At 38.0% G+C, this 27999-nt stretch overlaps 1 protein-coding gene across 1 annotated transcript; it reads left to right on the top strand.

The window, feature by feature from the left end:
- The first annotated feature begins 998 nt into the window (after positions 1-998).
- RSL24D1 (ribosomal L24 domain containing 1) lies at positions 999-27999 on the top strand. The gene is made up of 6 exons (XM_045449687.1): positions 999-1180; positions 6105-6218; positions 8002-8074; positions 13475-13538; positions 15310-15395; positions 16580-27999. The coding sequence occupies exons 1-6, from the start codon at positions 1100-1102 to the stop codon at positions 16651-16653; spliced, it is 492 nt and encodes a 163-aa protein (XP_045305643.1). The 5' UTR covers positions 999-1099; the 3' UTR covers positions 16654-27999.

A 27999-nucleotide genomic window follows, 5' to 3' on the forward strand; every position in this document is an offset into this window, starting at 1 on the left:
TGGAAACCCTGTTTCCAAAATACCTTAGAGACTTACTCTATCCCTAACCTCTTCACAACCTGACGGTATCTAATCAGTTACCTATCACCCCAGTGCAGCCCTTCCTGCACATGGGTCTTGTCCCCATGCTTTAATAAAATCACCTTTTTGCACCAAAGACATCTTCAAGAATTCTTTATTGGCCGTTGTCTCCGGATCACCCCACCATCACCCCAAGACTTCATCATTGTGGGCTATAGCTGTAAACAAAACGACAAAAATCCCTGTCCTCATGGAGCTCTTATTCCAATAGTGGGAGACAGGTAACAACGAGGTGCAGAAAACGGTGAATAGGATACTCATTAGTGTTAAGAAGAAAAAGACACACGCACACAGAAATAAATATGTTTATCTATGCACAGAAAATCTTGAAAAGAAACCAATTGCCACTGTGGAGAAGTCTCGAGGTCTGAGGAGGGAACCTTAGTTTCCTATTAAAATGTTTTTACCACATGCATATTAATTAAAAGGGGGTAGGGAGGAGAAAAGGTTTAAATCACCACAAGTCTTTCAAAAATTGTTGGTAACGTTCTCTGAGCTTCAGAGACTCGACCGCTTGGGTCCTAGCGTTGAGGCCGCAGGTTCTCTCTGCCACAGCGCAAGTACTCTGGGGACGCCAGTCAGTGGCAGGTCTGGGGCAGGCAGTGCCCCAGTGTTAAGGAGCTCCTAAAGACATCTCAGTGTGTGGAGAGTCGGCCAGGGATAAAGAACAAATCACATAAGATAGGAGTAAATGCCGACGTTACAGGGTATGGTAGAGAGGAAAACGACCCGCTGTGAGAACAGGTTTCTAAGGCGGCGTACTGCCACGTTCCACCTCCTACAGTGAAGGCTGCCAAGCCGACTTTGCAGCTCTGCGCCTGCGCAAAACGGCAGCGCTTTTGCTCGCGCTGCCGCTGAGAGGCGCTGTCACGTTCGGACCGCTTCCCAGGGCCCTCAGGGCCGACGCATGCTCACTATTTCCGGGGTCGGGTACTAAAGAGAACCACTTCCTGTGACGGGCTGCGTCACTTCCACTCGAGTTCGGCGTTTCGTCTGTGAGAGCTCACGCGGTTTCAACATGCGTATTGAGAAGTGTTATTTCTGTTCGGGGCCCATTTACCCCGGCCACGGCATGATGTTTGTCCGCAACGATTGCAAGGTGAGGTCGCCAAGACTGGCGCGCGCTCTGCGACGCTCCCGCGGGCGTGAGGAGCGCCGCTTCAGCGCGTGGTTACTTTGCACCTGGGGCGTTTGGCTGCCCTCACAAGGGGATGATTTTGTGAGGTCCTCCGGCCTCGACCTCCCGCTTGCGGAGTTTCTCCTTCCTGGTGTCCCGAACCGAGCTGGACACCAGGCCACCCTTGACCGAGGCTGGCTGCGGTGAGGTCCCCGAGTTATTTTAGCCAGCGCCGGATGTAGCCTGGATGTGTGTGGGGGCTGTTTGGTCACTCTTGTACTTGGGTGGAGTTCTTGAATTAAGTAAACTTTGTTGAATGTATGCCCAGTCAAGCATCATTGCTAGGGTCTGTGCCCCTAGAGATGAATAAGAGTTGGGAGTGTCCGTAACACTATAGAAATGCTGGGGGCGCCTGGGTGGCTCAGTCGGTTGAGCGGCCGACTTCAGCTCAGGTCACGATCTCGCGGTCCGTGAGTTCGAGCCCCGCGTCGGGCTCTGGGCTGATGGCTCAGAGCCTGGAGCCTGCTTCTGATTCTGTGTCTTCCTCTCTCTCTGCCCCTCCCCCGTTCATGCTCTGTCTCTGTCTCAAAAAAAAAAAAAAAAAAAAAGTTAAAAAAAAAAAAAAAGAAATGCTGCATATGGCCTAGTAGTAGTTATGTATTAGGAAGTTGCTGGAGGTGAGCTGGCGAGGGTCGTATTTGAAAAGGCTCAGAAAGACATTTATCTTGGATCTTGAATGTTGCATAAAAAAGTGAGAAGAGGGAATTCTAGGTGGTGGAAGAGTGAACAGTTGAAGAGAGGCACAGCGAAGCAATCTCTTTAGGGAAGTGACTTGTAAATGGTGATCCAGGCCTGGGGTAGGGCTATAAATACACATATATGTAAGTCTACATAAGAAGATACATCTATAAACATAAAATACAAACATAATTATGAGACCTGGTTGTGAAAGACTTTGTGAATAATACATGAATTTGCTTTCTTATATCAGAACGAATCTCTTTCCTCTAACATATTATTTCTCAGCATTTGGATCTAGGACTTTATATTTTAACAGGTGACTTTGTTATGCTAAGGAATTACACTTTCTGCTTCACCTTGTATCTATTATAGATGGAAGATATTGACGTCATTAATTAGGAGCAAGGGGTTTTTGCTGAAAGTGTGGGACCAAAACTGGGTTTGGGAACTTGAAAGAACGTGTAGAAGATTTTGAATACCTGCTCTCAGGAACATGATAAAAAATTTATAGAAACTAACTTAATAATCGTTAGGTTGGCATTTAATTCAGAGTGGGCAATATGGCTTTGTAGATCATCTGGTCATTATAATTTTACGGTTTTTCCCCGCAGGGCTTATCGGGTGGGTATAGGAATGAGAACAAAAGACCATGGGAGCTATCTAGAGTTGTGTGTTGATTTGGCAGACACAGTGGAAGTTCATGGTGATGAAGTCTGTATTGCTAGCAAGGACAGTATTGAATTGGCTGCGAGCCAGCTTACTCTAGGGAAGACAAGAACAGAATTGGCTGGGGATATAAGATTCAGAGGCCCTGAAGCACTAAGGAAGATAGGAATCTCATTTTTTCTGTGTTTATGATGTCCAAATCTGTACCTTCTTTGCTTTAGTCTGAATTTTCCACTGGATAGGGAAATCCTGTTTGTACCAAACAGTGAGGTTACTGAGAGTTCCTAATTCACATCTTTTTTGCTTTCTCATTTAATACTACTGTCATATGCCTAGACAGTTTTGCTAGAAATGTGAGAGTCATCTTTGAACCTTTTACCTTTTTTTAATCTAGTTACCAAGTCTAGTTACTAAGTCTTAACCTGGCTCTGCAAAGTTTAGTAGTCTTTGCTTTCTTTTTGGCCTCCCACTCTGGTTTCATATTAGGCACTTGTTACTTTTATAGCTTCCTAATAGTTTTTCTGCCTTTTTTCTCTTAGCTTTTGGGACTGTTCTTCCTTCCTTCCTTCCTTCCTCTTTCCTCTCTTCCTTCTTTCCTTCTTTAATGTTTGTGTATTTTTGAGAGAGAGAGAGGTGTGAATAGGGGAGGGGGAGAGAGGAAGACACAGAATCCGAAGCAGGCTCCAGGCTCCCAGATAACAGCACAGAGCCTGATGCGGGGGTCAAACCCATGAGCAGTGAGATCATGACCTGAGCTGAAGTTGGATGCCCAACCGACTTGAGCCACCCAGGCTCCCTGGGACTGTTTTTCATAGAGACCTCCTTTTTTACGCTTCTTAGGTGTTTTCTTAAGGGTACAATTGGTGTTAATATTCCATATTTTTATATACTTTTCAAACATAAAAAATACATGCACCCTTAATGAGTGCTTAATAAGTATTCAGTCAGTGGAGTTTAAGAGTTGAAGAACTTTGAAGCTGAGGTATTAGATCATTTAATCTGCATGTTGAAGACTGAGGATGATAGAGGACTAGCTTAAGAGGGAAACTTGAGCCTATGAAGCTTTGCCTCACAATCCATCCACTACTCACCCACCACTTCCTTTTTTTATATTTCCATTTTACTTACGTATGACCATTGTATATAGTTTTATCCCATTGTTTATGCCCTACCCTGATCTCAGTCTCTTCATTGTAAAGTGAGACTTTATTCCAATGCTGTCCTAACCTTCTCAAGATAGAGTATGATGTTTTAATTATTCTTGTATCCCTAGTACCTGGTAATATCAGACACATAGTAGATTTTTCTTATTTGTTGGTTGAATTCCCTTCGTAGCTCCATTGATTCCAGTCTTTTCAGGTACTTTATTGTGCTTTTCAGTTAACATCTATTAGATACAGAGTGCAAATAGACTTCTCTGTGTATAACTTTCCATTGGCTCAGTTTGGAATTGAGGAGATCCAGGACAAGTTCAAACCTCTCATTAGGTGTATCTCAGAAATGGGGACTTGTCTAGGAGTTATCTAGTAGGCATTAAATGTAGGAGGCTTTTACTGTAAAAGACAATAGTCCTTTGGGCTAAAAATACAAAATTACTGATATGAATTCATGGTGGGGTACTCCAGGAGATCCATTGTATTCTTAGATTTCTACTTGCTTTGAAACTTATTCAATAATACAGGCATGTTTTGACCCATGTCTTTTAGGAGAGAGCTCTCCAGGAGGTACTGACCCAGATCAGATTAAACTAGTATTGGCTTTTTTTTTTTGAGTGAGAGGGAGGGAGAGGGGGAGGGCCAGGAGGGGACAGGGAGGAACAGAGGAACACACAACACACACACACACACACACACACACACACACACACACACACAGAGACAGAGAGAGAGAGAGAGAGAAAGAGAGAGAAAGAAAGAATATTCCAACAGGCACCATGCTCGGTCCCAATGTGGAACTCCATCACATGACCCTGGGATCCTGACCTGAGCCGAAATCAAGAGTTGAATGCCCAACTGACTGAGCCACCCAGACGACCCTAGTATTGACTATTTCTAAGAAAACTGTGTTCTAGTGTATATAGGGACCTGCTTGAATTTCCCCATAGAACAAAGTGTACATAAAATGAAAAGTATTTTGGCGGGGCACCTGGGGGGCTCAGTTAGTTAAGCATCCGACTTTGGCTCAGGTCATGATTTCATGGTTCATGAGTTTGAGCCCCACTTTGGGCTCTGTGCTGACAGTTCGGAGCCTGGAGTCTGCTTCGGATTCTGTGTCTCTTTCTCTGTTCCTTCCCTGCTTGCGCTCTCTCTCTCTCTCTCAAAAATAAATAAAGATTAAAAAAAAGAAAAGTATTTTGGCTTGTGATATATATGCACGTTTGTGATGTATACACAAAATTTGAAATGTTTATACTTCATTTTGACCTTTTTTATACTTAGACCTAGAAGATAGGTCACATCTTCTAGGTGTGATGATTCACCTTAATTTTCTTTGCCAAGATCCATATACTCCTAAGTAGTACTTTTTCTTCTCAGATTTCCTGTACACATACAAATTCCATTGTGTTTGGAGACATTACAAAGTAACAAAATATGCATTTTAGACTTATAATGAGTCCTAATTAGCCATTTCACGGGCATATTGAAGCATCATTAAACTTTAAGTTAGCACTGTTAAAGGATAATATCTTCTGGGATGAAGGTGGAGAATTAGAGTATTGAAGAATTTTCTACTATGAATACATATTTTAGAAAACAAATCTGTAGCCATTGTTGCTTTTTTGAAATTATTTTGTGGTTTTAACAAAAAGGATGGAAAGAACAAAAAGGGATTCACAGGAGTTGTTTGAAACTACCCCCACCTCCCACATTGAGGTATATAGAAAGTGAATTTTAAATTTTTTTTTTTTCAACGTTTATTTATTTTTGGGACAGAGAGAGACAGAGCACGAACGGGGGAGGGGCAGAGAGAGAGGGAGACACAGAACCGGAAACAGGCTCCAGGCTCTGAGCCATCAGCCCAGAGCCCGACGCGGGGCTCGAACTCCCGGACTGCGAGATCGTGACCTGGCTGAAGTCGGACGCTTAACCGACTGCGCCACCCAGGCGCCCCTAGAAAGTGAATTTTGAGAATTATTATTAAGTGGGCAGGGATTTAAATAAGTGACTTTCCTTGCAAATACCATTTTTTATTTAAGATGACTGTAAGGTTTTACTGTTAATCTATAAACATGACTGGTAGTTTTTTAACCATATTATTTTGGGGGCCCTTAGCCTTTAGCTGTGATATTTGATAGTCAGGTTTTAGTCAAAAAATAGTTCAATTTACATTTAATCTTACACGTCTACATGTATTTCTAAGTGGTGTTGTAAGAAGAAATTGTGAGTACAACCATTGTCATTTTTCAGACTTTGCAGTATGTTTTGTCTGGGCAGGGGTAACATCCTACAATAGAAAAAATCGTAATGTTGACTTTCCACTATTTTAACTTTTCTTATAGGTGTTCAGATTCTGTAAATCCAAGTGTCATAAAAACTTTAAAAAGAAGCGCAATCCTCGCAAGGTCAGGTGGACTAAAGCATTCCGTAAAGCAGCTGGTAAAGAGCTTACAGTGGTGAGTATAGTTAGCTTTCAATGGAATTTTTATGGTTTTTAAAATTTTAACTTTTACAGGGGAGGGCATATATAACAAGGCTTCCTGTGATGAGAATTGGTAAGTGATTTATTTGGGTTTGGTTCTGATAATAATCTAATTCTCACATGATCCTAAAAACGATAAACCGGTAGAATTTTGAAAAGGAAAAAAATTCCTAATTCATTTTTTGGACGTGATTTTCCTTGTTCTCAGAAAACCATTTTTTAGCTCCTGCAAACAAAAGGGAAAATCATTTAAATAGATTGAGATGAAGTTGAAAATTGCTACTCAAGGATTTTGAGACAAAGCCAAGAGATTAATTAAAGGATTCATCACCAGCATTAAGGGTTCTGATAAGATTTGTAGTAGACTCATTTATCAGTTTCTGGATTTCCTTACAGGACTTCGAGAACAGAGAAATTAGTTAATAGTGTTGGTAGAAGGAGGAATAGTGGATAGTCAAGGGTGAGAGAATATCATGCATGAGTTGGCCATCATCAGGTTGTTGGTACTGAGTTGGTATAAGGGCCTGGTGAAGCTAGTTCACGTATGACCCATGTAAAGGAGGAGGTGAAAGCTGCTGCATAAGCCTCCTTTGAGGGAGGAAGACCTTTAAACTGTTCCTTCCCTCCTTGTTTGACTTTCCCACCTCTCTACTCCTTAAGGGCAGTGTCTAAGCAATTGTAGTGAAGCCTTTTCCTGGCTTCCTTAATACTCCTCATTTTCCATGAATGAGGAGAATGTATTTTGACAAGATGCAAAGCCAAATCACAATTATTGTCACAAAAATGATTTCTGGTATGGATGAGAATAAACTTAGCACTTCAAATGCAAGTGACAACTGCATGAATGAAGAATGGATGCCAGTGATAGTCATCTGCTGGTGACCAGTTACCTTGTCATTGCTGAGGTTATTGTGACTGAGTAGGTCACATGTATATAAATGAAATAGGTAAATACAGAGTTAATGCTGTTCCATGTGCCTATCTCACATAAATTTGAAAACTAAGAAACATACCTATAGTTTTTCTAAGAGAACTATAGCTTTTCCAAAATTGTTTCTCATGTTTTAAGGTAAATAGGATTATTAACTGTCAAAATACCAAGTACATTTAAAGGGCACCTGAAGAATTTCTGGGAGAGAATTATGTCATGCAGAGTAGCACCACATTTATTTGAAGATGTGTAGTTATATAGCTTTACGCTATAACAAAGGTATCTAAGTGTTCATATGCTATATGAAGATGTGTAGTTATATAGCTTTATGCTATAACAAAGGTATATAAGTGTTGAGATATATGAACATACATGATAGGTTTTTAGGTTGAACCATATGAAATTCTCAATGTTTGACTCATTTTGATCTTTGAAAAGTAGTAATTCATATGGTTCAGCCTCATAGAAAGTTTTCTGCCTGTGAGTCTCATCTAGGAACTGGAAATTAGGGAGGCCTCTTCAGTTTTTTTATAATCTCCTTGATTGTTATATGCCCCTCTGAAGGATGGGGCTAATACCTTCCTCCCGATGTCCTCTTAAGAATCACTGGTGTACAGATTGGTATTTTCAGTAGGGCTGTCTTATACATCTGGTGTGAAAAGGAGAAAAAGTATGAAAACTTGGGTTTGCTGGGGCCACCCTGGGGAAATCTTAATATGTGTCCATGGTTTGAAATACTTGGAACCCTTGTGAAAAGGAGAATAAAGTTTTAAGTAATGCTTCCTCTGTATCTCCCTTAAAACCATTATTTTTCCCTGTCTTACAGGATAATTCATTTGAATTTGAAAAACGTAGAAATGAACCTGTTAAATACCAGCGAGAGCTATGGAATAAAACTAGTAAGTCACAAAGGAATACCAGGAATTTTAGAGACTTGTTTGGGATATTACCTTGAATTTAATGTTTTATGTTGCTTAAATGTTTTCATTGATTAGCTTTTATTCTTTATCTTTGTTTTATTAGTTCTGTTGTACTTGCATCTTTTGTTATAAACTGCCCCAAATCCTGTTCAGAATTGGCTGATATATGCATTATAAAAATAATGTAATTACTAGATATGATTTGAAGTGCCTACACAGATATAAAAATACCTAAAAATCTGAGAAAAAATAGAAGTGGAGAATACTTTTTTGGGGTGAGTGTGGCATAGTTAAAATATACACAAAAGTTAACACTTTTTTTTTTCATTTATTTTGAGAGAGCGTGCATATGCTGTGTGCATTCGAGTGGGGAAAGGGGCAGAGAGAGAGAGAGAGAGAGAGAGAGAGAGAGAGAATCCCAAGCAGCCTCTGCACTGTCAGTACAGAGCCTGATGTGGGGCTTGAACTTATGAACTGTGAGATCAAACCTGAGCCAAAATCAAGAGGCAGATGCTTAGCTGACTGAGCCACCCAAGTGCCCCAACCTAACACACTTTATAAGTTTAGATAATTTAGTTTAGGGATATAAACATTAGGTATACTTTGTAAAATGTAATGCTTCTGTAAAATTAAAAAGTGTAGCACCTAAGGTGATAATTACATTTTCTAACACAACTTCTAAGTGCATGACTTAGGTATAAGTGGAGCTATAGGCTGCTGAAGTTAAAAGCAATGGTAACTAGTCCTTGTCTTTTTCCCTCTTTTTCCTGAAGTAGGCAGAGACTTTAGTGAAAAAAAAAAAACCCCATATGTAGTAAAACTAAATTCCTTAAGTTAGCTTGTAGATGACCCTTTGCGTATGTTTGAGGTCCTTGTCCCTGACTTTTCTTCTCCCCATGCCTGTCTTACGTGTTCTTTAGCCATTTATATAGTCTTGGGTGTGGAGGTGATATAGTTGGTTTGTTATTTAGAAGTCTCCAGGGCTTGGGGTCCTGTAGACTTTATCAGTCTTGAATGGATCATAATCAGGGCATCCTTTTCATCACCTTTTGCCCAGTCACAACACTTCAGGGGAGGAATTGAAAAATTGGGGCCTTTGTAGTAGTATTTGACACTCTCTAAAGCTTTATCTTTCTGGACTATGTGAAGAATTTAGACTCCAGTTTTGGAATTGCCTTTCCACATAACCTTGGTGTTTTGCTTCTTTTAAATAAGGTCTTTCCCTCTGTTTTGCAATTAGAGGAAGAGTTAATTTCTGGAAAGCAGTTGAATATACTGGGTTTATTTGATAAGGAAATAATGCTGATTTAAACTCAAGGATTTCTAAAGAGATTAATGGGATTCTTTTTTTTAATTGAGGTATAAATGACATAGAACATATTAGTTTCAGGTATACAGTGTAATAATGATTTGATACTTAAATATATTGTGAAATGACAAAGTCTAGTTGGTATCCATCACCACGCATTATTACAAATTTTTGGTAAGAATTCTTAAAATGATTCTAAAAGACAAACTTGTCAGAGATGTTATTAGAAGGTCCGAAAGCATTTTTATATCCCATTGAATTTTATTTAATTTTGGACTTTATTTTCTTTGTTACTATTTGAGGATAGCAGCTCCAGATCATTTTTACATATTTTATAACTATTACTTGGTGGAGATTCAGTTTGATGTTGAAACAGGTGAATATTTTAGTCATCTGTGGATATTCAGTTACTGTGACCCTCTGTGCTGGTTTCTTGTTATTAACACTGTTCCTGAAAGATACAATTGTGTATCGTAAGACTTCATGTATTTTAACAATAAGTACTTAGTCTTGCATACAAAGATGAACAGGGCACATATAGTCCCTGCCCTTCTGATGCACTTCACTGAGTATTCCTATTTTATTGTTTCTCTTACACAGTAACTGGTTCATATGTTATCAGTCACTGCCCCACTTACTTATACATATGTAAATTTAAAAAAAATTTTTTATTTATTTTTGAGACACAGAGACAGAGTGCGAGCAGGGGAGGGGCGGAGAGAGGGACATGCAGAATCTGAAACAGGCTCCAGGCTCTGAGCTGTCAGTACAGAACCCACGAATCAAGAGATTATGACCTGAGAAAGTTGGACGCTTAACCAACTGAGCCACCTAGGCACCCCTACATAAGTAAATTCTATAAGCAGCAGTGCTCTATTGAGGGTCCCCCCCCCCCCCCGCATAGATTCTATTATCCTTTCCTTTTGAGATCCTAAAAGTAGAGTTTTCGTAGAAAACTTTCTCAGTAGACAGTATGAGTCTTTTGGAACTTAAAACTATTTCCTACTGCACAGTTAATAAAAACTTTTAGTAGTATTCCAAAAAAATATGTTACTCTCTAAAAGGTTTGTTGATTCCCCACACCCTCTATTTCAGTATCATCAGGTCTGAAGCTAATCTGTTGGCAGTTTTATATTCATTGCTTACGTTTTTGAATTGTGGAAAGGTGTGGACTGAGCAACTTTTGTTAAGATGCTGGTGTCCACAGAAACAGCAGGAGAACTTCAAAAACAAGAATCCTAGGAAGAAAACTTTGTATTTTATCCTTCAGGTCTTTGTATTGCAGGTCAATTTTAATATCAGGTGTTTCCTGGGGCACGTGGGTGGCTCAGTTGGATAAGTGTTCGACTTTGGCTCAGGTCATGATCTTGCTGTTCATGAGTCTAGCCCCATGTCAGGCTCTGTGCTGATAGCTCAGAGCCTGGAGGCTGCTTTGGATTCTGTGTCTCCTTCTCTATGCCCTTCCCCTGCTCATTCTCTGTCTCTTGTTCTCTCAAAAAAAAATAAACATTAAGAAAAATATCAGGTGTTTCTTACATTAAAAATTTTTCAGTCTTCTGCAATATTTGGAAAGGTAGTGTCTTATTCTTTGGACAGGATTTACCTGCCACTTTTTTGAAAAGTTTACTTATTTTGAGAGAAAGAAAGCACGCATGTGTGTGTAGGGGGAGAGGCAGAGAGAATCCCAAGCAGGCTGTCAGCCCAGAGCCCGAAGTAGGGCTTGTTCTCATGAACCCTGAGATCGTGACCTGAGATGAAATGGGGTTGGACGCTTAGCCGATTGCACCACCCAGGTGCCCCTACCTGCCACTGCTGTTTATTTCCCTTCTGAGTAGCTTAACTAAGGTATAGAAATACTTTTGAGTACCAGAACTTGGCCATATTTTTGTTGAAAGTAAAGAAAGAAAAAAGTTACATATTTAGCATGAGCAGATTTAAAGTTGACTCTGTCTTAGATTATTCATGTAGACATTATCTTAATACCAGTGGCTCCATGAAACCTTTGGGGGATCTTGTTAAAATGCAGATTGCGATATAGCATGTCTTGGTGGGACTTAAGATTCTGCATTTCTGACATGCTTTCAGGTGGTATCAATGTTGGCTGGTCCCCAGATTACACTTAAATGATTTTATTTTGACATATTTTTAGACTGAACAGAAAAGCTGCAGAATTCTGATATCCTTCATCTTTGATTCCTCAAATGTTATTAAATTTACCATTCTCTGTCCTTTGTTTTTCTTTTATAATATTTTGAAGTTTTTAAGTTGCATATGTAATGTTTTTATCCCTAAGTAGTTTAGTAGAAAGAGTATTTCCTGAAAAATAGAACATTCTTGTAAATAACCATAGCATAGTTTTTAAAATTAAGAAATTAACATTGGTACAGTATTATCATTTAATCTTAGACCTGTGGAGGAATAGTACAGGTCATGTCTCTTTGGTCTCTTTGAATTTGAAACAGTTCCCAAGTTTTTATATTTTATGATACTGACAGATTTCAAAAAATTTTTTAATGTTTATTTTTGGGGGAGAGAGAGACAGAAAATGAGTGGGGGAGGGGCAAGAGAGAGGGAGACCTAGAATCTGAAGCAGGTTCTAGGTTCTGAGTTGTCAGCACAGAGCCCAATGTGGGGCTTGAACCCACAAACTGTGAGATCATGACGTGAGCTGAAGTTGGATGCTTAACTGAGCCACCCACGTGCACTGATATTGATGGTTTTGAAGAGTATGGGTCAAGTGTTTGGTATAAAGTCCCTTAATTGACTTTTGTTTGATACTGCCTCAGTGTTAGATTTGGGTAATGGACGTTTGGCTGGAATACCATAGATGGGATGCTGAATTCTTATCGTTGTGTCCTATTAGGAGCTACCTCCTGCTGTCCATTGGTCTTATTACTGGCTGTGTTAACTTTTATCATTGTTTAAGGTGGCATCTGACAGGTTTTTTCACTGTATTTTATCCTTTATAAAGTATATTGGTGATGTTTTAAGATTACTTGAATATCCTGCTATTCTTCAGATCCACAGAATAGAAGTTGTTAGATTGGGAGTGTGTTGCCCAGTTTGGCGGCCACTGACAACAGGGACTACACTTAAAATGTGGCTATTCTGAATAGGGATTTGCTGTAAATTTAAAAAAAAAAAAAAAAATTTTTTAACATTTATTTTTGAGACAGAGCATGAGCAGGAGAGGGGCAGAGAGATAGACACAGATTTTGAAGCAGGGTCCCGGCTCTGAGCTATCAGCACAGAGCCTGATGTGGGGCTTGAATTCATGAACTGTGAGATCATGAACTGTGAGATCATGACCGAGTCAAAGTGGGATGCTTTTAACTGACTGAGTCACCCAGGTGCCCTGAGATTTGCTGTAAATGTAAAATACGTGGTTTTTGAAGACTTTATATGAAAACAAGCATAAAATTCCTCAGTAATTTTTGTATTATGTTGAAATGACAGTATTTTGGATATATTGGATAAAAGATACATCACTAGATTTTGACTTTTTAAATGTGGCTGCTAGAAAATGTCAAATTACATGTATGGTTTGTCTTAATCTTAGTGCTAATGTAGATTGTAGAGCATAGTTTGATATAGCCCCTCCACACATTTCCCAAAACTGTTGGATTTTAGTGGTTGGGAACATGGCAAATTGATTGGTTCATTCTACCAGTATTCATCATGTGCAGATCATATCCCAGGCACTTAGAGGAAAAAGTAGTATTTATTACCAGAATGGTGCCTTTTTTTTTTTTTTTTTAATTAACAGAGAGGACAAGGTAAGAATGAGATTTGTTGCCCTTAATCCAAATTCTTAAAGTTTGGGCTGGTTTAAAGTAGAAGGAAAATTTAGTAGCAGTAAAGACTTTTGTAAAATAAAAATTAGAGCTGTATTTGTGAAAGATAGCTGACATCACTGTTAACTCTAAGAGTACCTACCTTCTTCCGCTATTTTAGTAGGGATTGTTTGTGCAATGAGGGTTTCATTTAAGCCATTTCTAAGTCAGAATAAAGTGATTATTAAAGTTCTTGCTTGAATGTGCAAAAATATGTAACTCTTATTTTTTTTGTAGTTGATGCAATGAAGAGAGTTGAAGAGATCAAACAGAAACGCCAAGCTAAATTTATAATGAACAGGTATGAACATCTGTAGAGTAACTCTTGAAAAAATAATTACTAGTAGAAATCCAGAAAAATTTTTTTCACATAACTTCAGAAAACTTGCTAGAATAGTATAAAGAACTCTTGTATATTCTGGTAGCATTTTGCCACATTTATTCTGTCCTTGTCTCTATGTAAGTTGAAGACATGATACCCTTTTTCTGAGTATATTTCTATGTATATATTCTAAAAATAAGAACATGTTCTTAGATACCTATCATATAATTACCCAAATCAGAAAATTAACATTGAATGATATGGTTATATAACCTACAAACCTTATTTAAATTTCACCAGTTCCAGTAGCAACAGAAAACCCTGGATCTTGCATTGCATTTAGTGGTCCTATCTCCTCAAGCTCCTTTAGTTTGGACAGTTTCTCCTCTTAAATGACATTGACATTTTTGAAGAATACAGGTCAGTTACATTATAGAATGTTCCTCAGTTTGTGTTCATCTTATGTTTTCCTCATGATTAGATTCAGGTTAGGTACTTTTGGCCAGAGTATCATAGAAATGATTATACATAAGAAGGACACACATAGCAGGAGCCACATATTGTTTCAAGTGATTGATCACTTGGTTAAGGGGGTGTCTGCCAGTTTTTTCCACTCCATTGAAAAGCTCTTTTCTTTCTCTTTGATCAGTATATATCTTAGGGGAAATACATTGACCCTCTGCAAAGTTCCTCAAACTGGTACCTGGTTCAGTAATTTTTTTTATTAGTTGTCTTTCTCATATAAAGGAGCTTTTCCCTTTTCCAGTTTCAAAATGTATTCCTTTATTTATTCATGTATCTGTGTATTCATTGATTCTTCTGGTATTCAAGGGGTGATAATTGTCATTATTTATTTTGATGTTGTAAGTGCTCCATATAGGCTACTGGGCATCCCTTCAGGCAGGGTCCCATTTCATTGTGAATTTCCTCATCTTTCTTTGGGTGCTTTCTTGATTGATGGCTAAGAAGATGTGGCCTCATCTTATACTTCCCTGGCCTGGAATTGGCTATTTCTTTAGAGCAGGGATTTTTTTTTTTTTTTTTTTTTTTTAAGAGAGAGGGTCTACACGTGTAAGCAGGGGAGGGGTAGAGAGAGGAGAGCGAGAATCCCAAGCAGGCTCCATGCTATCAATGCAGAGCCCACACCGGGTTAGATCCCATGAACCATGAGATGAAGAGTAGGACACTTGACAGCCACCCACCCAGGTGTCCCAGGAGCATTTGTTTTTGATCACATTACTATTTAGTTTGTCATAGAAAAGCATGTGCTGACAGCTTTCTGGCTTTAAAAAAATGTTAAAGTGATATAGAAACAAAAGCTAAATGTTTGAGAACTAGTCTGTTAGCATGTTTGTCTCACATACATGTGTTTTGTGTTCTTGTATTACTGATCAGAAAAATTAGCACAGAGACTATTTCGTTTGAGGAGAAAAGATCTAGGTACTTTAGCATTTGAGAGGTTTGCACTATATGTGTATAATACACATTGATGTCTGACATTTAATTCTTCAATCACATTTCTTCATTCACTCAGCAAATATATATTAATCCCCAGTTTATTCCTAAGTACTAGGGATACAGTCAATGAACCAGTGGTAGTGTAAGAATTTCTTAAGCTAATTAGGAACTAGAAAATAATTTTGAGTTCTTATTGCTAATCCCTGGCTAAAATTATTTTGATAAATTATGAATTAATGTCTTTTAAAGAAATTTTAGTAACTAGTTTTGGCTTTTATGTGTTGTGTCCTAGATTAAAGAAAAATAAAGAATTACAGAAAGTTCAGGACATCAAAGAAGTCAAGCAAAACATTCATCTTATCCGGGCCCCTCTTGCTGGTAAGTGCTGTATTACACAGAAGTTCTCTTTCAGTAGAGAAATCAAGAGTCAGGATTGTTGTGGTCTGGTTAAGTGGGTGCTAGTCAACTTTTTATGGGCATTTTTTCATGTAAATATCACATTTATGATATGACTTTGTTTATAAAAATATAATTTATTCATTGTATTGCCCAGTTCTAATTTATTGCAAATGGTGTTTTTCTTCCCTTCAGAAAAATCTTGTATTCCATAAGCTAGTCATATTTGAGTATTAATTTAATAGATTTTTGCCTATTTCATACTTTTTATTAAATAAGTGTTTTTTATTAGTGGTTTTCCAACTTTGGTTGGTATGGGAATTGTGCAACTTGGGATAAATACAGAGGCCCAGGCCTTTTGAGTCTGAGCTTCTGTTCCTTAGCTTTCTGGGTTCTGATACTACTGTTTGTATTAAAACTTTCTCTTTAAGTTTATATAACTTGCCTATAGTCACTCATTTGGGCAGTTGTTTGTGTGCATAGTTTCTTTTGTGGTGCTAGAAAACCAGTCTTCACTCAGCTGGCACCAAATACCATCTGTTATATGATTTACTTATGCAGATTACCTGAAGGGAGAGAAATTTTGGTGAGATTTAGTTCGAGTTAATTCCTGTGAACGATTCCATGTTGAAACCTTAGTAAGTTCAAATTCTGTAACTATATGTTGAATAGTTAAGTATTTAACGAGTTAATTTTTGTACCAACTTTTATTAAAATAGGCAAAATCTTGGAGCATTTGTTTCACATATAGACGATGTGAACTTACACCCAGAACAACAGTAATGAGCTGTTGTTATGTAACTTTTTAGGTAACCCTCTTAGGGTAGGTAAGTACACTATAAAGAACAGAGACCTTGGAGCCAGATGGCCAGGGTTCAAATTCTCTCTTGAGTTTACTGGGCTTACTGAGTGATCTGGGACAATTTTATCCGTCTCTGGGTCTTTGTTCTCTCATATTTAAAATGCATGTTAGGGTGAAATGAATAAATGTGTATGGAATGCTTATTTTATGTATGACATATCATAAGACCTGTGTGGGTTTGGTTACTATTCTTAAATTTCTTAGAATTGGCTATTTTAAACCATCTAAGATCCTTTATAAAATGTTGCTAAGAGTTCTGCAAGGTTACAGTGGATTGTTATTTTTTTTTTATTTGTTTTTAAAGGCAAAGGAAAGCAATTGGAAGAAAAAATGGTGCAGAAATTACAACAGGATGTGGACATGGAAGATATTTCTTAAAGATCTCACTATTTCTATAAGTGCATTTGAAAATCTCCTTAGGAGACCAAGAACTTCTAAATGATCTTTTATATTTTACATAAGGTCACTCAAATGAAAGGTATTTAAAAATACATCTCTTCTACGTTGCTCATTGCTGTCTGTAAAATATCAGATATTATGGATGTTAGATTGCATTTCCATTGTTAAACCTTCACTGATAATTTATGTAAGTCATGCAACTTCTCTCTGTAAATACAGAAGTGAAGTGTAGGCATAAAATGTTCCTGCCATTTGGGTAATGGCACTATGCAGTATTTATGGAATAACTAATGACAAAAATATATTTTACATATCCCTAGCCATAAATTTTCTTTGCAGTAAAATATTAATTTTACTTTATTAATATTATAGAAGGGGGCTTAAAACAAGGAACTAAAACAACCTGTATGTAGGATAATTAGCCTTAAGTAATCTTTTATTTTGATAGCAGTATTTGTTTTGGTTTCTTAGAAGAGTATATGAAGCCTAATTATGTTGGAGGTGAGAGCTGAATAGCTTTTTCCTGAAATGGTACTCTATACTTTCATTTTGGAGAACACTCAATTCTGAGATTCCTGATAGAACCAGATTTTTTTTTCCAGCTTAGCAGTGGTTTAAAAGTGGAGGAATCCCAGTGCCTCTTAGGACGTTGTGTGGTTCCATTTAAAAAGCTCCTAATTGTTTTTGGATAATAGAATTTACGGTTTTTGTGTCACAAATTATTTGGACCTAAGTTCATATTTTTTGTTTAAAAGCTACTAAAAAACTATTCGTTAGCAGGAAGAAAAGAACTCCCACATACTACTGAAGTAGGAAATACAATTAAAGAAAAATATATACTGAATAATGTTTTTATATTTCCACATTTTTTGCAACTTTAAGGATATTAAGTAACTCACTTCACATTTTTAAGGACAGAACTTAGAATAAATTATAATCTTAGGGTTATAAAATTATAAAGTAATGGCTAAATTTTTACTTCAGTATTAGTGAAAAAGTGATCACTGGACAAAGATCTGAATTCCAGTGTGATTTTTGCCCTTGTGTTCTTATTTGTTAAATATGGGTCATTGGTAGACAACATTATTGATTAAACAATTAGGGGAAATGATATATGAACTCAGAGACATTTGTTAAATTACTTGAAGTTTGTACTCCATACTAGATTTATGTTTGTTTTAATATCAGCATGTTTAAGGGGTGCCCAGGTGGCTCAGTCGGTTAAGTATCCGACTTCGGCTCAGGTCATGATCTCACAGTTCATGGGTTGAACCCTATGTCAGGCTCTGTGCTGACAGCTCAGAACCTGGAGCCTGCTTCAGATTCTGTGTCTCCCTATCTCTCTGCCCCTCCCCCACTCATGCTCTGTCTCAAAAATAAACATTAAAAAAATTAAAAAAAATCAACATGTTTAAGATCACATACTGTCAGATTTCCTACCTTGAGACCATCAATTTGGGAAATTGAGCTGAAAAGAGAACTGTTTGGTTATTAAACTTTGAGATGCAGTATCAGTTCTTCCTGTCAGGAATTCATAGTATTTTGAGATCCCAGATATCTTTATAAACTGTATGGATGCAGATGCCACCGTTCCCCCCTTCCCTCCTCTGCAGCTCTCTAAGTACGGTTCTATCACTGAGTTGTCCCTTTAAAATGTTGCCTGAGAAGTGGCATGGTACAGTGCTGTTTCTATTTGTCTGATTGAGACCTCTGCTGGGCAGTTAGTGTAACACAAAAGCATAAAATTTTCCTGACCTTTGCTTCATAGAACTTATGTATTCTTCAATTGTTTAAGGGTAATATAACTTTGGAAGTCATAGAAAAGAATTTGCTTACACATTTGCCTTATAAAACCTTGTAGGATAGCAGAAAAAACTCATTAAGGGACACTTGGCTGGCTTAGTAGAGTATGCAACTCTTGATGCTGGGGTTGTGAGTTTGAGCTCCACCCTGGGAGTAGAATTTACTTAAACTCATTAAGTCTTATTTCTTAAAAATAGAAAACCTTGAAAGATGTTTATGTTATAGAAATAAGTTCCATAAGGACTGGCCTCTTTCCTAACATTCCACGAAGTAGCACTCTTCTTTTCTAGTTGGAAGAATTTTTAGGTAACTTGCCTTCTTATCACATAGATGGAGTAGGCAGTGTTTTGTATTCATGCAAGTGCCTATGTGTAGAAGGGATTTATCTGGAGCTTCAGATACTGTCTTAAGTCCCAGTGATTGCTATAAGAGAGGACTGTAGAAGCTCAACCTGTGTGGTTTTTTTCATTGAATAAATGGAAATGATAGTATGACTACAGGATTTTTTATGAGGATCCAGGTAATATATGCAAAATAATCATTTCAAGGCCACTCCCATAATAGGTAGTATTGAATTCTTAGCTGTTAGGATTGGCTTTGTGACCACACAAAACTTACAGGCAATGGGCTTTGCCTTGGGAGAAAGGTGGAGGGTATTAGGGTTTGGGGATAGCTGTCACTAAATTGAGTACAGTGCACTTAGTCCACAAAGCCAGAGTTATGTAGGGCTTAAAATGTTAATTTTAACTTTTAATTTCACCTAGAAAAATCAGTTATTTAGAGCATCTTATTCCCCATTCTGTTACGAAGATTGGGAGGGGGAAATCCATTTCTGATTTGTCAGCTCATGATTTAAACAGTGAATTGTCACCCATAATATCAAGGGTTAATTTATATAAGACAGTTTATCCCCCCCACCAATCCTTCTTACATTTTAAAAGGAGATTGAAAAAAATCAGACTTTAATTATACAGATGTATAGTATACATTATAATATTGAATGAATACTACCTGGTAAAAATTAGCACAGTAGCCTGCTGAATTAAAAGTGTTCAAAAGATAAGGGGGAAAAATAAGTATCAAAAAAGAGAAAACAGTTTCAAAGTCTATTTCTTTTGGAAAATTCTTTCTATATATATTTTTTTTTTTTTTTACATATAACAGAATTGAAAATATAACTCACACATTTTGCCCTGCATGTTTTTGTTTTGAGTATCAATTAGCCTTATGTTGATTTGAAATTTTTTGGTGAGTTGAATTTCTTTGTGAAGAAGTGACTTTTTAAGAATATATTCTCATGTTCTGAATGTAAGAATCTCTACTTTCTGGTGCCACTGGTGAGCCTTTGGTTTAAGCTGTCCTGCTCCAAAATTTTCCTTGGTTTTTATAACTTAACTGAATCCATCATATAGGGATTGAAGGTGATATTTGTGCTTCCTAACCTTCCCTAAGGTACCAGTTACTGTATCTCATTCTGTAACCTCTAGTTTTGTGGCTGCCCTTTGATCTTGCTAATAGATTCCTTTTCAACATTTGTGATAAAGTCTTGACTAATAGACATCTCCATCCTGTTCAGCAAATCCAGGCAGCTCATTTTATCATAATCTCCAAGGGTCCAGGGATGGCTTCTATCTTATCCCAGGCACATATTAAAGTACCTGGTGCCTGGAAGATGCTTGATAATTGTGACTAAGTGGAAAATTAGTGTGTAGCTACATGCTAGGTTTACTGGACGGTTTTTTGTTTTTTGTTTTTTTAAATAACCAGTAACTTCAAAGATACAAAAGATAAATTACCAGCAGTGAGCTGCATTAAGAAAGGAAGCATTCTGTGACTTCAGCATTAATCAAATCTGTTAGGAAGACTTGCTTAAGAGCAGTGTTTGCCTTAGGTGTCATACCAAATTTTGCTTAGGTCTACTTCTTTAGTGGCCACAGATCAACCTGCATTTCTGGGTTTGGCTGGAGCATTCCCATGTCAGGAAATCCTACGAAGGACTGAACATAAGCTGTTATTGTTATGGCAGTCATAGAGTATAAAAACATAAATAAGGACAATGAATTGGGAAGAATCTATTAATACCTCAAGAGTACTGTTCCAAAGTAATGTTAACCAAACAAAAAATACAAGAGACAGGCTCTTTAGTATTTTGAGGAACTTAGTTTTCAGAATGACAGCTTTTAAATACTTGCTTTAGTCTATTACAGTAAAGTGCTAATATGTTTAGTTTGGTGGCAAGCTGTGGACTCTTAGGAACACCAGTGAAAAGTATGCCATTCTAGTCAGTTACTCCACACATTTGTCTAGTGTGCATCTAATGAGACTTCCATATTTCCTCTTCTGATAGCAAGGAATGCAGTACAGGGAGGGAGTGAGCAAGTATTAAAGGCAGTTTACTTGATTCAAAGAATTTGCCATTCAGAAGCATAGTACAACATACTCCTATTTGTTAAATTTTAGGTGTTTACATTGCATGGTTCACTGAGTTTCCCTTCAGCCCTCAGATTCTTCATGCTGCCAAAACACCACAGCTATTAGCTTTTGACTTTGTACTAACACAGTTTCCCCCATTTCTTAGATTATACACAAAAAGAACTACCAGAAAATACATTAGAAGAATAGACAACGGAAATAAAAATTGTGTAGGGAAAAACCTCTCAAAGGAGAAAATATGCAGGTCATAACCTCTCAATACCATTGTTCTCACATTTACAAACATGTAGTACTACCTAGTTCCAGAGTTGTGAGAATCTAGTACCAGTTATTACCGACAGGTACGTTGCATTTATCTTAGAATATTCACAACCCTTTAAGTCTGCCCTCATTTTGCAGATGAGGAACCTGAGGTTAAGAGAGATTGAATAGTGTGATCCATGTCACTAACAACTAGCAGAGCTTAGAATTAAGCTCAGTCTGACTGAGTCAGTCACCTGCTGGTATTCTGAATAGCCTCTAGTATGATGCCTGGCACATGGTTGGTGCTCAATATATGTTTACTCATTCAAGGGAAACAATCTATCAAGTAGAAGAAGGGGTTCTGGAGAACTGGATAGGTTTTTATGGAGTAGTTTAATTTTTTTGTGTGTAGGACTGACAGGTGATCATTTGTCCCAGCTTGAGTGTAATTAAGACAGCAAATCTAAGGAAATGTTTTTGAAATTTATTGTCTTAAAGTAAATTAGGATAGTAATGCCTGTAATTACAGTGTAATTTCTAATTATTGAAGGAAATACTCACCTGGCCCTGAAATGTATGCTAATCCTGCTATCTAAAAAATTTGAAATTTTACCAACACCTGCTTTTATTTATGAGCAATTTCAGTGTTCATCAATTAGGTTTTGAAATGTTTGTGTCTGCTGTGTATGAGACATTGTTTGCCTCATTTAGCAACAAAATAATTAGTTTGTTATATTTGAGAAATTTGAATCATTGGGAATTGTCTTCATCTAGTTACAGTTTATAGGACTTTGAAAATTTAATAGGTATTTATTCTTCTGCCAGTTCTTAAAATTCTCCAGGACTGTTGGGATTATTGCCAACAGTCCTAGGGACTGAAAGTTATGATGCTGATAAGCTTCAGGGTTCATTTGAGGTGAGAGGTGGCTTTTGAAGATGCCCAGTAGGCTATTTGAGCTGTCTTAACAACTGAAAGGGAAAAAAATCTTCAGATCATCTTCTCAAAATGTACAGCGTACATGATAACATGTCATTCCCACTTTTAAGTAGAATCTCAGAAATAATGTGGGTCCTATCAAGTGATTTTACTTCTTTTGGCTAGATGGGAAATCCCCACTAGAGATTAGGCATCCAGGAAGGTTTGGGTCAAATCTGTTAAAGGACAGCTATAGTAGCATGCAGAGAGTGGGCCTTAAACTTGTTGGCACATTAGAATTATATGGGCCAGCCATAAAATTAACAATGCCAGAGCCCTGTCCCAGGCCAATTAAATGAGAATCTCTGGGATTAGGCCCAGACATTGGTATTTTTTAAAAAGCTACCAAGTAAGGGTTGACCAATAACAACACCATAGTAGCCTCTTCAACTTTCTTACTCCCATGCACACACAATGTATAGTTACATACAGAGCAGTTACTACTGAAGAAAATCCAGAAACTAGCTAGGTGACTTACACGTTAGCTGAATGAGGAAATGGCCACATTGAAATGAGTAGGAAAGGCTGAGACACATTTCCAGTAAATCTGGTACAAGACCATACAACGAGGAAATAACTCCACAACTCCTATCTTCTCCCTGAGGAGTAAAGGGTTTGGAATGCACATCTGGTGCCCTAACTTCTAAGACGCTCACCCAAGGGACAGGTCCCCACAACACCTAGCACTGAACACCAGTGACACTTGGGTACAAGACTGTAGCAAACAAAAGAGTAGTTACTGGTATGTGAACACTTAACAAGGGCTGCCCTTCCTGGGCCCAGTATAAAGGGAGCAGGCAAAATTACCCATATTCAAATTTTTGATTTTTATTTAATTATTATAGAGAATGAGCCGAGGAGAGGGGTGAGGGAGACTGAGAATCTTAACCAGGATTCACACTCAGTGTGGAATCTGACATAGGTCTCTATCCCATGAACTTGGCTGGGATCATGATGAGCTGTAATCTAGAGTCAATGCTCAACCAACTTATCCACCCAGGTGCCCCCGACTCCATCTCCCCGTTTTTGTTTTTTGTTTTTTTAACTAAAAGGGGACCCATCTGCATACTTTGAAAACTGCTGACTGACGGTCAGACTTCTCCTTTAACACACATCTAGGAAACTGGTGGACACCTCTCCTGTTGTCTCCCCACAGCCCAAAGTTGCTAATGTCATTGTGGAAGAAACTTGTACACACATTTGTACCCCAGCTTTTGCACTGCTGTCCAAGTGACCTGCCCATGGATCACCTAGTATTGCGACTTGCATTCTCAAGTTTCACAGGCACAGTAGTCACTTGCAGCTATACATACATGTGGGCCCAGAGTAGAGGAAGCAGGCAAAAATGCCCAGCTCCCAATGTCTCCCTGGAAGGGGCTTAACCACATATTGCTCATCTATTGCCTGAGGGTCTGACTTCTAATCAGCTTGCATCTAAGGAATGACTGAGATCTTCACTCTGGGACACACTGGGATAGGTTCTGGTCCCGCTTCAGCTGGAGGCTACCAATAAGGAAGAAGGGAGCTTGGACAATTAGGAAAGCATCCGAGGTGAGGCTGATAGATGTTCATCTCCTATATAAGGCTACTCTGTCAAGATTGAGAGATGTGGCTATTTTACCTAAGATGCAGAAATCAACATTGTCAACGAAAATGAAAACAGAAATATATTTTGAATAATTCTGAAGTAGCTCCTGCTCTGTCTGCCTTACCTTGCAGGCAGCTCTGGCAGAGGCTGGCACTACTCCAAGGGACTCCTGCCTTGGGGAGAGGGAGAACCAACCTCACACACCCGTGTGCCTGCTATTCCAGCAGCTGAGCCTCCTAGCTGGCTGTGGAGGAAATAAGTCCTGCCATTCAGTGCCCCAGAACTGTGGCAGAGAGGCTAACTGCAGACACGTAGCCTGAATGGCAGCCCAACCTACCTACAAGCCCATGGCCACCTCATTCGGGGCTCTCAACAGCATAGGGACCAAACCCTGCCCAGTGCCCAAACTGATGAGTGCACCCACATCAGGCAAACAGGTCCTTGCAGCAGTCTGGGCTGAAGTCAGATGCTTTAGCCACAACACTAGGGAACATGCAGCCCATATAGAAGACATCTCCAGAGTGCTGGTCCTGGTAACTAAGGAGGATTGTGCTACTAGGAACCAGAGGACTTCTACACAAGGTCACTACTTTCAAGATCAGGAGACATAGCTGATCTCCCTAATACATAGAAACAGACAAAATGAGACAGGGAATATGTCCCAAATGAAGGAACAAGACAAAGTCACAGCAAGGGAGCCAAATGAATTCTTGATATGGCATATTGCTCATCTCTGTTTCAAAGCAATGGTCATATAGATACTGGACTCAAGAAAACAGTAGATGAGCTCAGTAAGAACTTCAACAAAGAGAAAATATAAGAAAGAATCAGAGATGAAGAATTCAGTAATGGAAATAAATTTACTAGAGGAAATTCAGAGCAGATTAGAGGATACAGAAGAATGGATCAGTGATTTGGTAATGGAAAGCAAACAAGCTGAACAATTAAGAAAATGAGAATAGGTTAAGGTAACTCAGCAACACCACCCTAACAGTAACATTGTAGGGACACTAGAAGGGGAAGAGAGGAGGGGAGCAGCAAACTTACTTGAATTAACAGTGGAAAACTAATTGGGGAAGGAAGCAGATATCCAGATCCAGGTAACAGAGACCCTAAGATTAACCCAAGCATGTCCACACCAAGACATAATAATTAAGATGGCAAAAAGTAATAATTTTAAAAGCAGCAAAAGAAAACACAACAGAAACCTCATAAGGCTATCAGCTGACTTCTCAGCTCAACTTTCCAGGCTAGAAGATAGTGGCATGATATATTCAAAGTGCTTAAAGGAAACAACAACAACAACAACAACAAATAGATCAATGGAAAAGGATAGAGAGCCCAGAAATAAACCTACACATATATGGTCAATTAGTTTATGGCAAAGGAAGCAAAAATATACAATGAGGAAAAAACAGACTTTCAGTAAGTGGTGCTGGGGAAACCGGGCAGCTGTATGTAAAAGAATGAAGCCAAACCACTTTCTTATACCATACACAGACCCTCTTCCAAAACAGAACCCACCCCTCAGAATATTTATGGATATGTCCCCTCAGGCAAAGGAAACAAAAGCAAAAGTAAACTATTGAGAGTACACCAAAATAAAAAGCTTTCACACAGCAAAGGAAACCATCAACAAAACAAAAAGGGAGCCTCAGTGAATGTAAGTATTTGCAAATGATACCTGACAGTGGATTAATATCCAGAATATATGAAGAATTTAACACCAAAAAAAAAAAAAAAAATCAATCTGATTTAAAAATGGACAGAGTATCAAGACATTTTCCCAAAGTAGACACAGATGGCCAATGGAAACACGAAAAGAGGTTCAATATCACTAACCATCAGGGAAATGCAAATCAAAACCACAATGAGATACCACCTCTTACAAGTCAGAATAGCTATTATTAAAAAGACAGAACAAAACAAGTGTTGGTGAGGATGTGGGAAAAAAGGAATCCTCATGCACTGTTAGAATGTAAATTGTTGTAAGCACTGTGGAAAGCCACATGAAAGTTTCTCAAAAAATAGCATTAGCATATGATTCAGTAACTTCACTACTAGATATAAACCAAAGAAAATGACAACACTAATTCAAAAGATATATGCACCCCTATGTTTATTGCAGCATTATCTACAATAGTCAATATTTGGAAGCAAACCAAATGTCCATTGATAAATGAATCAATAGAGAAGACATGGTATGTGTATACAATGGACATTGCTCAGTCATAGGCAAGGACGAGATCTTGCCATTGTTGACAACATGAATGAACCTAACGAGTGTTATCTAAGAGAAGTCAAAGAAAGACAGATACCATATGATTTTATTTATGAATCTAAACAACCAAACACCTGAACCAACAAACAGACACACAGACTCTTAAGTAGAGTAAGTTGGTGGTTGGCAGAGGGGAGGTGAGTGGTAGGGATGGGTTAAATAGATAATGATTAAGAGGTATAAAACTTACAGTTATGAAACAAGTCAGATGAAAACTACAGCATAGGGAATGTAGTCAGTAATATTGCAATAATGTATGGTGACAGATGTTGATATGTTTATCAGTGGTGAGCACTGAGTAATGTATAAAAGTGTTGAATCATTATGTTGTGTACCTGAAACTAATATAACATTGTATGTTAATTATACTACAATAAAAAAAAAATCGAAAAGAGTGAAGATAGCTTAAGGGACTTACAGAAGAACATCACATGGATCAACACTCACATTTATAATGGTCCCTGAAGGAGAAAATAAAGGTGCAGACAATTTATTTCAAGAAATAGTGACTGATAATCCAGGGCAAGAAATAGACCTCCAGGGTAAGGAGACCAGAGAGCTCCAAATAAGATCAACTCAGAGAACCACACAAAGACACAGTATAATTAAATTGCCTAAAGTTAAGAACAGGGAGAGAATCTTAAAAGCATCAAGAGAAAAACATTTGTTATGTACAAGACTGTGAGCAGATTTTCCAGCAGAAATTTCATGGGCCAGAAGGGAGTGGCATGGTATTTTCAAAGTGCTGAAAGAAAAAATTGCCAACTAAGAATACTTTACCTGGCAAAGCTGTCCTTGAGAACTGAAGGAGAGGTAAAGATTTTCCTATATGAAGAAAAAGATAAAAACTGATGGAGTTTATTACCACTAAGCCAGGCTTATAAGAAATATTAAAGGGACTTATTGAAGGTGAAATGAAAGGGTACTAATTACTAACAGGAAAACATCAAAGTATAAATCTCTATCTGTATAAATCTATGTATAAAGGTAAGTACACAGCAAAATTCAGATCTCATGTAGCAGTGGGGGATAATTACCTATAAAGCTAGTATGTTTAAAAGACAAAAATAACCATAAGCACAATAACTTAATAGATACACATAATCAAAATATGTAAATTTCAACATCAAAAATGGATTATAGGGGTATGGGGAGTAAAAAATTTTATTTTATTTTTTTTTTTAATTTTTTTTTTCAACGTTTTTTTATTTTTGGGACAGAGAGAGACAGAGCATGAACGGGGGAGGGGCAGAGAGAGAGGGAGACACAGAATCGGAAACAGGCTCCAGGCTCTGAGCCATCAGCCCAGAGCCTGACGCGGGGCTTGAACTCACGGACCGCGAGATCGTGACCTGGCTGAAGTCGGACGCTCAACCGACTGCGCCACCCAGGCGCCCCGGGAGTAAAAAATTTTAGAATGTGTTTGAACTTAAGTTGTCAATCTAAAATGGACTTAAAATTTTTTTATGTAATCCTAATAATCACAGATGCACAAATCCACAAAACAAAAATGTCCATTAGATACAAAAAGTTAAGGGGAAAGGAATTAAGCAAACCAGTAAACAAAGTCACCAAATCATGAAGGAGAGAGAAAGAGAAGAAAGGACTATGGGAACAACAAAGCAGAAAGAATGAACAAAATGACAATAAATACCTGTAAGTTAAACGTAAACAGGCTAAATTCTCTAATCAAAAGACAGATGGGCTGAATGGATAAAAAACAAGACCCATCCAAACAATAGACTCACTTCAGATGTAAAGACACACATGGACTATAAGTCAAAGGATGGTAAAAGATATCCTATACAAACAAACCAAGAGAAAGCTGGGGTAGCTATGCTTATAGTCAGACTAAATAGGCTTAGAGATAAACACTGTAATAGGACACAAAAAATCATTATATAATGTTTAGTCAATCCAAGGGGATATAACATTTGAAGTATTTAATTGTCCAACATAGGAGCACCTAAATAAATCAAGCAAATATAAGGAGAGCTAAAG

This window comes from Leopardus geoffroyi, chromosome B3 (assembly GCF_018350155.1).
Source record: "Leopardus geoffroyi isolate Oge1 chromosome B3, O.geoffroyi_Oge1_pat1.0, whole genome shotgun sequence".
NCBI lineage: Eukaryota > Metazoa > Chordata > Mammalia > Carnivora > Felidae > Leopardus > Leopardus geoffroyi.

What these genes read in the sequence shown, in the direction of transcription:
- RSL24D1 (XM_045449687.1), top strand. Translation starts at nt 1,100, where the DNA reads ATGCGTATTGAGAAGTGTTATTTCTGTTCGGGGCCCATTTACCCCGGC. An exon ending in TTGTCCGCAACGATTGCAAG is followed by an intron (nt 1,181 to 6,104) that starts GTGAGGTCGCCA and finishes CTTTTCTTATAG; the next exon opens with GTGTTCAGATTCTGTAAATC. An exon ending in AGAGCTATGGAATAAAACTA is followed by an intron (nt 8,075 to 13,474) that starts GTAAGTCACAAA and finishes TTTTTTTTGTAG; the next exon opens with TTGATGCAATGAAGAGAGTT.